This window comes from Corapipo altera, unplaced genomic scaffold (genome assembly GCF_003945725.1).
Source record: "Corapipo altera isolate COAL_440 unplaced genomic scaffold, ASM394572v1 50, whole genome shotgun sequence".
NCBI classification, from domain to species: domain Eukaryota; kingdom Metazoa; phylum Chordata; class Aves; order Passeriformes; family Pipridae; genus Corapipo; species Corapipo altera.
In genome coordinates this window covers 36,119-46,265 of record NW_020884889.1, presented here as the reverse complement: position 1 = coordinate 46,265, position 10,147 = coordinate 36,119, and the positions used below count along the sequence as shown (strand labels likewise).

The 10,147-nt window shown below is 56.0% G+C and overlaps 2 protein-coding genes across 2 annotated transcripts in view; both read right to left on the bottom strand.

Annotated features, from left to right (window-relative positions):
- The window catches only part of CALML4 (calmodulin like 4), a 5,766-nt gene extending 4,323 nt beyond the window's left edge, over positions 1-1,443 (bottom strand). Inside the window, exons 1-2 of the mRNA XM_027644619.1 lie at positions 1,098-1,443; positions 944-974 (exon numbers count right to left, since the gene is read on the bottom strand). Coding sequence (XP_027500420.1) covers positions 944-974; positions 1,098-1,100 — 34 coding nt within the window. The 5' untranslated portion in view covers positions 1,101-1,443. The remainder of the gene's footprint in view (positions 1-943; positions 975-1,097) is intronic.
- A 1,211-nt stretch (positions 1,444-2,654) lies between these two features.
- On the bottom strand, positions 2,655-9,581 carry CLN6 (CLN6, transmembrane ER protein). The gene is made up of 7 exons (XM_027644618.1): positions 9,481-9,581; positions 8,337-8,451; positions 7,541-7,639; positions 5,557-5,745; positions 5,353-5,408; positions 4,333-4,455; positions 2,655-3,054 (listed from the first exon to the last, which is right to left on the bottom strand). Exons 1-7 carry the CDS (start codon positions 9,561-9,563, stop codon positions 2,766-2,768), a joined length of 954 nt encoding a protein of 317 aa, XP_027500419.1. The 5' UTR covers positions 9,564-9,581; the 3' UTR covers positions 2,655-2,765.
- Between the last annotated feature and the right edge of the window lie 566 nt (positions 9,582-10,147).

The following is a 10,147-nucleotide window of genomic DNA, read 5'->3' as shown; positions in this document are numbered from 1 at the left end:
TGGAGGAGGATGGAGGGGATGGAGGAGGATGGAGGGGATGGAGGAGGATGGGGGGGTGGGGTAGGGTGTCGGGTCTGCAGCATCCCCCTCCCGCACCCCTCGCCCTCTCCCCTTCCCCCTCGTGCTTCCCAGTTTCCCAGTGACAAAGCCAGGCTTGGAGCTGACCTAGATAAGGCAGCTCCCGTCCCCTTCTCCTCATCAGGCTCAACACTGACAGCAAGTTGTGCTGCCCGGGGAAAATCAGCCTGTTTTGATGGCATCCCCCCCTCCTCCCCCTCTGTGCCCCCAGCCCTCCCTGCAGGGGGGTGTGCAGGGTGCCAGGGCCCCTCAGTGCCCCTGGGTGCCCCTGGGTGCCCCTGGGTGCTGTGGCCTCCTCCCTCCAATCCCGCAGAGCTGCTGAGCCCCAGGGCCCCACAGATTAACAGATTTGCAATAATACTCTTATTTCAGCTTTTCTTCCGCCGTTCCCGGAGCAAACCCAGTCCCAGGCCGGGCTCCCCTTTCCCAGGGAAGCCCCAGCGCCTCACAATGGGAATTTGTACCCCCTGCACCCCCTAACTCCTCCTCCTCATTCGCTCCCATCACACCTCAAACCTCCCGAGCTGCAGATGGGCACCTGGAATGTCCCCTGATCCCTGATGGCTTGGCCAGGGCTGACGTGTTTAGAGGAGTGGGAGGTGGCCGGTGACTCTCTGCTGGTCCCTGTGCAACCCAACGTGGGCTCTGGGGGTGATTTTGGGGGGGCTCCAAACAAAACCGGGGGGGATTTCCCTGTTTTCAGAGCAAACAGATCCCAGGAGAGGTGGGAGGAGGCCAAGGGGGGGTAGTACAAGCTCAGCACGAGACACTTTGGGGGGAAATGCCATTTTTATATCTATACAGGTCAATTTGTGAAGCTGATCTCGCTCATTAAAACCCCAAAGGAGAACAGAACTGTACGTACCATTGATCTGATCCTGGGACAGAAACTTTGCCTGGAGAGGGAAAGGGGGGAGGAAAGGAAAAGAGAGATTAAAAAAAAAACCCAAACAGCTTTAAAATCTGGCTGGGGGGAGCACAGGGGGGGCGATTTGTAGGAGCTGAGACGCTGCACTCACCATGATTTTGGGGTCGATCCGGGTGTTCGTCGCTGCCCGTCGGGATCGGAGGCGGCTGCTGCCACTTTTCTCCTCGATTAAGGGCTAAAGTCCCTCAGCCCCGGGGTGGAGGCGGCCCGGCTGTAATAAATACCCGCTGCTATGGCTACGAGACCTGATCCCTGCCTGGATCCCGCTGCCAGCGCCGCTCCCGCTCCACCGGGAAAAGGGCTCTGCCCACCCTGCCCCGAGCTCAGGACCCCGCTCGGGGGGTTTGGGGTCGTTTGGGGTCGGGCTGGTTGGGTGTGATCCCCTCCAAGAGCTGCACACGTTGGTGCTGGGACACAAATCCAGCCCCGCTGGAATTCGCTGGGGAAGGAGAGGGGGATTTGCAGCCCTGCAGGGCACTGCTGGAGGGGTGTGGGCACGACAGGGTTGATTCAGGTGGGCACCGCTGGTGATGTCCCTGTGCCCTCCCGGGGGCTCTGGATGTGCCCCTCAAGCTCAGCAGAGCTGGGATGTTGTGAACAGGCCGAGAAGGGATATTTGAGATGGTTTAAAAGCTCTTTATTGCCTGAGTTTTTATTTGTCAGCATTTAACAACTAGCAGGGGGTGAAGTAGCTGCTGCCAGGCTGTGGTGGAGATCCAGACCCAAGGACAAGACATTTAGTGACCATTATAACATGGACCCTGCTCTGTCAGAGTGACACATCCAAGGTCCTGGAATGTGGTGGGATGAAGATTCTCCCCTCCAAGCTGCTGCAGGAAGAACGTGAGTCACTCAGCTTTCACCAAATGTTTTTATTCTCTGTGTTTTGCTGGAAGCTGAGGTTTTGTTGGTTTTTTTTTCCTCCTCCTGCCACTTGGGTTGTGTCCCACAGGGCTCTGACACAAATGGCACAGAGCTGGACCCAGCCAGGGATGCAGCTGGAGAAGGGGGGAGCAGGAGCTGCTGCTGGTGATGTCCAGGGATCACACCCTCCCTGATGCTCCTTTTGGGTTGTTTGTGGGGAATTGGCCCTTTTGGGCAGGAGGAGAAGCTGCTGTTGGCACAGACCTCACGTGAGAGGGGCTGGCACTGGATTTCACCCCCTGCCTGAGGTGTTTTTTTGGGCTGTTTGTGGGGAATTGGCCCTTCCTGCCCCAGGTCTGAGCTCCAAAGTGAGGGTTTGACCCCGGGAGGGCTGCTGGGAGAGGCAGAGCCACCTGCAGATCCCTGGCAGGGCAGCTCAGCCCCTTCCTGGCACGTTTGCTCATCTGGGAGCAGTGTGGGAGGAGCAGATTCATCTCCCTGTGCCAAGAGATTCCTGGCAAACCACTCCCCTCCCAGGCTGGGATGCTCTGTGGGGTGACAGTGGTGCTGGGGGGTTCACCACTGGCTGGGATGTTGCCCCTGCTCTGATACAGGAGGGCTTTGGTGCTGTCCCATAAGTCCAGCATGGAACTGAGCTGTGGAATTGTGAGGGCACGCAGGGAGACACCCCAACTCTGCCTCTGAAGAGCTACATTGTACCCCTATTTTTGGGGGGGAATACCCCCTCCCCAGCCAGGTCTAGTTATCACACACCACCTCCTGCAGCCAAGGTCGGTCAGGAATTTATTGGAAATACGTTAAAATTAAATCTACATTAGAAAAACTAGAACTATTTTTTTTTTTTCCTTTTCAAGTCGCTCCAAAATATCAAAACTTAGAAACTTTCCTTTGCTGCGTGGAGGTTGTTCATGTGCAGGGTGTAAAAGGCCCAGGGCTCAGGGATATAAATCACTCCAGGGTACTTCTTCCTGAGAATTTTGTCATTCCACAGCCAGGCCACCCAGCCAGCGATGAGGAGGAGGGTGATGATGAAGGAGTAGAAGAGGAAGAGCCCGTTGCTGTCCAGGACAAGTCCCTTCCTTTTTTGGTGCATCACTAAAGCCATCATGGCAAAGAAAGTGAAAATGTAGAGGATGAAGATCTGCCCCTCTGTCACCAGGTACCTGCAAAGGTCAAACTCCTGTTAGTGATGCCAGGAGGGAGCTCTGAGGGAGGGCAGCACTTCCAGCCTTAGGGATGAATTACTCCTGGTGGTCTTTTCACCTGGATATCCCGTGGAAAGACCAGCTGCCACATCCCAGAAATATCCCCGAGACAGAGATAAAATGGGATTTTCCAAGGGCCTGCTCCACTGTGATCCCAGGAGAGGGCTCTGAGGGAGGGCAGCACTTCCAGCCTTAGGGATGAGCATCTCCCCTCTTCCTTGCTCCACATCCCCCCAGAGCTGTGCTGCTCCTGCTGCCTGATTTGTTTCTGTGACTCTCATCAGTAATTTAACACCTGGGCTTTGTGAAGAGAAGAGATAAAGGAATGTTCCCTTTATCCATGTTCCCTTTATCCCCCAGTATGGGAAGGGAAAGGTGCTGGGCTCTGTGACCAGGATGCTCAAAGGCAGAACCAAAGCTGGATTCTGGCTCCCACCCGTGGCTGTTGTGCTCATTTATCCCAAAATCCCCCTGAGCTGTGCCTGGGGGTCAGCAGAAAGGAGGAATTGCACTCCTGCCTCTTCAATCCCACACAAACCACAGAGATCCACACTGATCCACTCAAGGGAAGTGCAGGAGGGTACCTGGGGACTGACCAAATCATGTGGGTGATTTTTGCCTGTCAGGAATTAATTTGCTGGATAAAACCAGTCTCAGCAGGGCAGGAGAGAGCAGGGGTGGGTGAGAAGCTGTTTGGCTGCCACCAGGGACAGCACTGGGCGAGAGGAGGCTCATGAAAATGGGAAATAAAGAAGGCCTCTCTCAAAGAGGCCCTCTGGACCCCCAGGGCTGGAGGGGAGGCCGTGGCTGAGCATCCCCTGGGCTCTGGGTGGAGCTGTGAGAGCAACTCCAGCCACCAGGGAGCTGGGACCACGGGGATGCTCTGCAGGAACCTGGTGACCACCCCAAAGGCCTCAGGGAACTGTGTTAGGGCCCAGCAAACCTTGGAGGGGGGGAAGGCAGCAGTTCCTTCTGGAACTCTAAAACACCCCAAGCACGGACAGAATTCCTGCTGGGTGTCCCTGGAGTTTTCCCAACATCCAGAGGCTGAAGTGGCTGCGAATTTCAACGAGACTTAATTTGATTTTCCAGCCCTGCAGAGCAGAAGCTGCAGCAAGTGCTGCCCTGGGGAACAGAGAACTCTGCCTGGGGCATTCCCTGGGGCATTCCCTGGGGCATTCCCTGGGGCATTCCCTCTTCATCCCTGCCCATCCCTCATGGCCAGAAGCCCCTTACCAGTAGTAAAGGCTGCTGGGCCCCACCAGGAGCAGGGCAGCCACTGGCATCCTGCTCTCCTCTGCCACAGGGGTGAAGCAGCCCGTGAAATATATGAACAGGATCAGGAAAAAAGGGATGTACCTGCAAAGAGAAACAACTTCCATCAGTGGGATGACCCTGGGAAGTGTTTAAACCCCTCCCAAATCCAAACCAAGCACGTGGGCAGTTCCTGGGCTGAGCCTGGGAGTTAATTTGGTGAAAGAGCAGAAGTGGAATCTCTTGCTCTGGGATTCCTGCTGTGTCCACAGGGCTGGTGGTGCCTGGTGAGGGGCTGTTCGTGTCCTGGTTGTTCCCAGTGCTCCTGCAGGTAATGAGAATTCCCAGTCTCAGGCAGGAGAAGCCCAATTTTGCTGATTAGGGCAAACCCTGGGCTCGAGTGCTCCTTGAACAATTCCAATTGTTCCATTCCCAGGCTCTGAGAGCCTCGTGTCCTGTCCAAGCTGAGCTGCAGGAAAGCAGGATGTGCACCAGGATTTCAATAACCCCACAGAGCCCTTTTTTTTATTTAGAAGAATGGGATTTTTTCGCTTCACAGCACTCGAGGAACAGCAAATAAACCAGGAAAGCCTGATGGGGAGAGATTTCCCTCTGCTCTGAGCCATCTCAGGATTATCTGGCAGCAGCCAAAGGGACAGACAGGCCTTCCTGGGGTCTCTGAGTTGGGGTGTTTGGGGGTCAAACCCCTGAGAAGCACAAAGGGGGGTGGTCTGTTCACCTGGACATCCTGGGGAAGGATGAGCTGTTCCCTGCAGCTGCCCAACAACTGCCACATCCCAGAAATATCCCTGAGACAGAGATAAACCGGGATTTTCCAAGGGTGAGCTCCCCTGTAATCACCCTGGCCATGAGAACATTATCCCCAGCCAGCTTTCATCAGCTGTGCTTCAGGTTTTTTTCCACATTAAGCTCTGATCTGCCCAGATCTGCCCTTCCTCGGGTGATGTTCTGGGGCCTCCAGCCCGGCTGCAAATCACTCACCACATGGAATGACCCAAATATTCATCATAGTAGTAGAGCAGCTCGAAGGAATCAATCTGCAACACAACACAGAGGGAGATTGAGAGGGGCAGAGGGAGCGGGGCCGTTCAACAAGAACAGGCAGTTCACATATTTCCTAAATGCTTCTGTAAAACTCATCCTCTTTACCAGTAACCACGAACTAGAACTGTAAATCCTCTTTACCAGTGTCTCTGGCTTGAGGTTCTTGATGATGGGGTTCTCTCTGACAGACAGGTGGTGCTGGTACCCGCTGAAGATCAGGCGGTGGTTCACCGAGTCCCCGACCAGGTGGATGCTGGCCCCCATCACAAACATGATGATGCTCACGTAGATCATGGACCTGGGCAGGGTCTTGGGGGACCTCTCGATGAGCTGAAACCACAGGGAGTGTTGGACAGCAAGGAGACACCAGCAGGGACACCCCAGCTCTGCCCTCTCTGACTTTTCCATGCTCTGCTGCTCCCGGCACAGCACCTGGAGCAGCTTCTCCAGCAGAAATGAGCAAAGGTGAGCAAAGAGAAGCAAAAAGGCAGAGGTTTTCTCGGGCTCTGGAGCAGATCTCCAAGGCTGGCTGTGCCCTCCAGTGGCAGGGAGAGCCTCCAGCACACTCAGCTCAGCACTCACCTCCCTCCCCTTCCTGAGAGACTTTAGAACTCCCCACAGGATCATTTTCCAAGGGCTCCTGTTGAACTGTTTGTTTGTTGTTTTTTTTTTTTTACCAGACTCACCTCCCTGTGCATTCTCCTCTAAAGAATAAGCTGTGTTTAACCCCATATCTGGAAATATCTGATTCCCAGCAAAACCGGACGAGGCAACTTTTTGGGCAGCAGTTGCAGTGCTGAGCTCTCCCCACCCCATCCCGAGGCCTGGGGAGGCCACGTGGGGCTGACTCAGAGTCTGGGGCGAGCTCCTGCAGGCCTGGCTGGGAACAGGGAGCAGGAGCTCCGGGAAGGAGCTCCACACTCAGCCTGCAGGGCAGGGAACACCCGGGAAGACAAATCCCAGCTCGAGCAGTTCAGGCTCCAGAGGAGACACCGAGTGTGGGGCAGCATCATCCCAACCCCAGGATCAGCCAGGGCCACCTTCACCTCCCTCTCCCCGCTGCCAAATCAGCTTTGCAGCCCTCCCCAAACAGGGAAAAGCTCCTTATTTGTATTTAATTTTGAGGCTTAACTTTCCCTTTCCCTGTAACTGCTGCACGAACGTCACGGGAGTCACAGAGGACAAGGAGAGCACAAGGTCCAGGAGGGCTCTGGTGGGATGGGAAAGGTCCAGGAGGGCTCTAGTCTGGTGGGAAAGGTCCAGGAGGGCTCTGGTGTGATGGGAAAGGACGGTGGGACACGTCCTTGGAAGGCACACAGCAAAGGAAACACACCCTGAATAACAAGTGGAATTTTTCTGTGCTGCCAGGGAAGTCCAAGACAGCAAATTTTAACCTGCTGAGCCCCCAGCCTGCAGAAATCAGCTCTGAGGGGTCACACTGAGCCTCAGAGCTTTCACATCCAAAGAACAGACACCCCAATACTTGTTTTTGGCCAAACCGGCATTTAAAATTTCACAGACAGACTCAGGAGAGAGAGAGAAAATCACATACATCTTAGGACATAATTCAATTTCTAGCTAATGAAGGTTAAAATATATTTATAATTGCTTTCTCATATCTTCTGGCTGCTAAGTATTTAATATAAAAGGATTTCTAATGACCCCACAGTCTTTAACCTCCTAAATGGTTTCTGTGATCCAGTGGTTGGCAGCTGGAGCAAGATAAATTCCAGCTAAAGACACAACTCTAATGTTGAAGAGCAAGTGTAATTAAACTCTGAGCAATTTAGAAAATGTACTGTAGTTCCAGCTGTCTCATAAGGTCTTTTAAGTCAAGGATGGATGTTGTCTTAAAAATATGCTCTGGGGAGAGGGGCTCTGACTCCTCCTGGAACCAGAATTCCTGGGGGAAGTGATTTGCTTTGTCTGTGCAGGAATTTGAGGTGTACTGAGGTGGTCACTGCTTTTGCCCTTTAAAAAGTGCCATCACAAATTCTTCTTGGAGTGGCAAACTTTAACCTACAGCAGGTTTGGGAATCTGGGAATAACCAACCACCCTAAAAAAATCTCGACCTGTTTTTACAATGGCAAGGAAAGTTTCACACCTGCCCCCCCCCAGGGTTACCTTTAGCAGAAGAAATGGTGTGATAACATTGTAAGCCATGTGGAAATAATCTCCAGCACTCGGTTTGTTCAGAGGGAACCACTCCAGGGGAAGGATTATCTGAGGACAGGGGGGAAAAGAAGCACATCACCATCTCCTCATGCCCTAGCTCGTGGTCACAGCCCCATCACGGGAGGAAAGACAGGGAGAGAGAAAATCTTGGGAATGCTGCTGGTTTCTAATGGTCAGTTTGACTTCAGGCAGCTGTCAGTAACCAGGCTGGGCAGCTCTTCTTGGAGTGAACATCCCAAAAAGCCCAGCTGGAAGTGGGTGCTCAGTGCACAGCTCAGGGTTCATTATCACTGCCTGAAGTTGTGGGGCCAAGGAAGGAATCTGGGAATCCTGCAGCAGTGGATCTCCCTTAACCCTCTGCCAGTTATAAAAAATTCCATTTGAGGGGAATGGCCCCTTCTGTCCTGCTCCAGCTGGAGAGCAGGAGCTCCAAGCTCCAGAGATGCAGGCAAGGTATGGGAAGAGCAGCAGGAACCTCCCCAGTGCCTTTTGTTGTGAAAACATTAAGTTGTGGGATAGATAACATGGAACAACCTCCCCAGGTCCCTTTTGTTGTGAAAACATGAAGTTGAGGGAGAGAGGACACAGAACAAGTTTCACAGGAGACCTTCCCCAGGAGTGGAGCAACACCCTTGATCCCAGTTACACCAGTGCATCCCAGAACAGCTCCCTCTGGAGCAGGAAACAGCCCATGGGGACCACCCCACCCCCAAAATAAGTGGAGGCCTGTGCCCCCCTGGCTCACCATGGCAATGGGACGCCCAAAGTCCAGCACCCAGTTCTGCAGAGTGAAGTAGAACCATAGGTCCAGGTGGAACGGGGACGTCTTGAAGGTGTCCTCGCCCTTCACCGCCCCGTGCCTGGAGGGACAGAGGGACAGGGTCAGCCTGAGCCCGGGGGACGGGGCTTTGAGCACCCCAGGGCTGCGTCCCCACACAGATCCTGCGCTGCCCTGGCTGCCAGAGCATCACCAGGCTTTGGGATTTACGGGATAACAAAGTTGAGGAGGAGGAGGAGGCAGGACAGGAAGGTAAAAGGCTGTTACTGTCACTGGCCCATCCCTGTGGGAAGACTCTTCCTGGCCAACAAGCAGCACAAAATCAAGGTGAAAAGTGCTGAATGAAGTGCAACTATTTTTAACTTTTACATGACAAAGCAAAATCCCAACTCCCATGGCACCCAATGCAGCGATTCCTGGTGGTATTCCAGCACTGGGATGCTGGGGATGCACAGCATCACCTTCATCTCCCACTCTGCCTCTGCAGAGTGAGGCCTCATCCAACCCCGCTGAAGTCCTTCCATGAAATGACCCTCCAGCACCTCTGGACCGTCACCTCCCCACGGAAAAGGTGGAATTGCTCTCCTGGTGCCAAGAGCAGAACGGCACCACCCGGATCAGCCTGGAGCTTGTGCCACCTGAGCCCACGGTCCAGAGTGGGAAAGGTGTCCCTGTCCATGGCAGGGGGGTGGGACGAGATGATCTTTAAGGTCCCTTCCAACCCAAAGCACTCCGTGATGATTCCATGGAACCCGGTGGATGGAGGATGAGGATGGTGGTACCCGGGATGAGCCGCTGTGCCCTGAAGGAGCTGGGAATGCCGCGGCTCCCTGGAAAAGGCATCCCAGGTAAGCCAGGATGCCCTGGGCAAGGCTGAATAGGAGAATCCTACCCGAGGCTGGGGGACCCCGACCCTCCGGGATGCCCGGGATGCCCTGGACCCCCCGCAGCATCCCTGCCGGAGCGGTGGGATCCGGGATGGGGCTGGATGGCGCTGGGGCGTCCGGGGGGGGGGGCTCGGGGCGGGATGACCCGGGGGGATCGCACGGGGGGAGGACCCCAGGGATGGAGGAGGGGGGTTTCCCGTTCCCAACGCCGTTCCCAATCTCACCTGCCCGGGAAGAGCGTCCCGGCGGGCGGGGGGGAGCCCGGGGCCGCCGCCGGGAACGGCCGGCGCCGCGCCGAGCCCTGCATGAGCCCGGCCCGGGGGGTCCCGGTGCCGGCGGCTGTGCCAGCCCCGCTCCCGGTGCCAGCCCCGCTCCCGGTGCCCGTCCCGCTCCCGGCCCCGCTGCCGGTCCCTCCCAGCCCGGCCGGGGCCGAGCGGCGGCTGCGCGGGGGCGGCCCCGGGACCGCCCCGTCGGGGCGGGGGCTCCGCGGATCCGCTCCCGGCGGGTCCCGATCCCTCCTCCTCCCTCCCCGGGCAGCCGGGGCTGAGCTGGGGGGGGTTCGGGACGGAGCGAGAGGATCAGGGCGGTGTGTTTAACCCCGTGCTCGGTGTGTCGGTGCCGAGCTCGTGGCGCTGGTGGGACACACGCACAGCCCGGCCACCAGAACGCGCTCCGGGGTGGGGAGAGGCCGGCAGGGAATAGCGGCTCATTCCTTGTGATTCCATCGCTCTGAGCCCGAGGTCTGGTGGAAGCGAGGGGATGGAGCTCAGCGTGGGCTTGGCTGGTGCAGCGGGCTTGTTCCCACTTCCCCGTGTCCCCGAGGGAATGAAGCAAACGGGCAGGATTGCCCTGGTGGGCCATGAGACGAGGATTCCATGCTCTGTTCCCGCT

Excerpts from the sequence above, each read along its gene's own strand:
- CLN6 (XM_027644618.1), bottom strand. The coding sequence starts at position 9,563 with ATGCAGGGCTCGGCGCGGCGCCGGCCGTTCCCGGCGGCGGCCCCGGGC. Across the intron at positions 5,746-7,540 it reads CACCATTTCTTCTGCTAAAG|CTCATCGAGAGGTCCCCCAA; the intron begins GTAACCCTGGGG and ends CTGTGGTTTCAG. Across the intron at positions 4,456-5,352 it reads TATTTGGGTCATTCCATGTG|GTACATCCCTTTTTTCCTGA; the intron begins GTGAGTGATTTG and ends TTCTCTTTGCAG.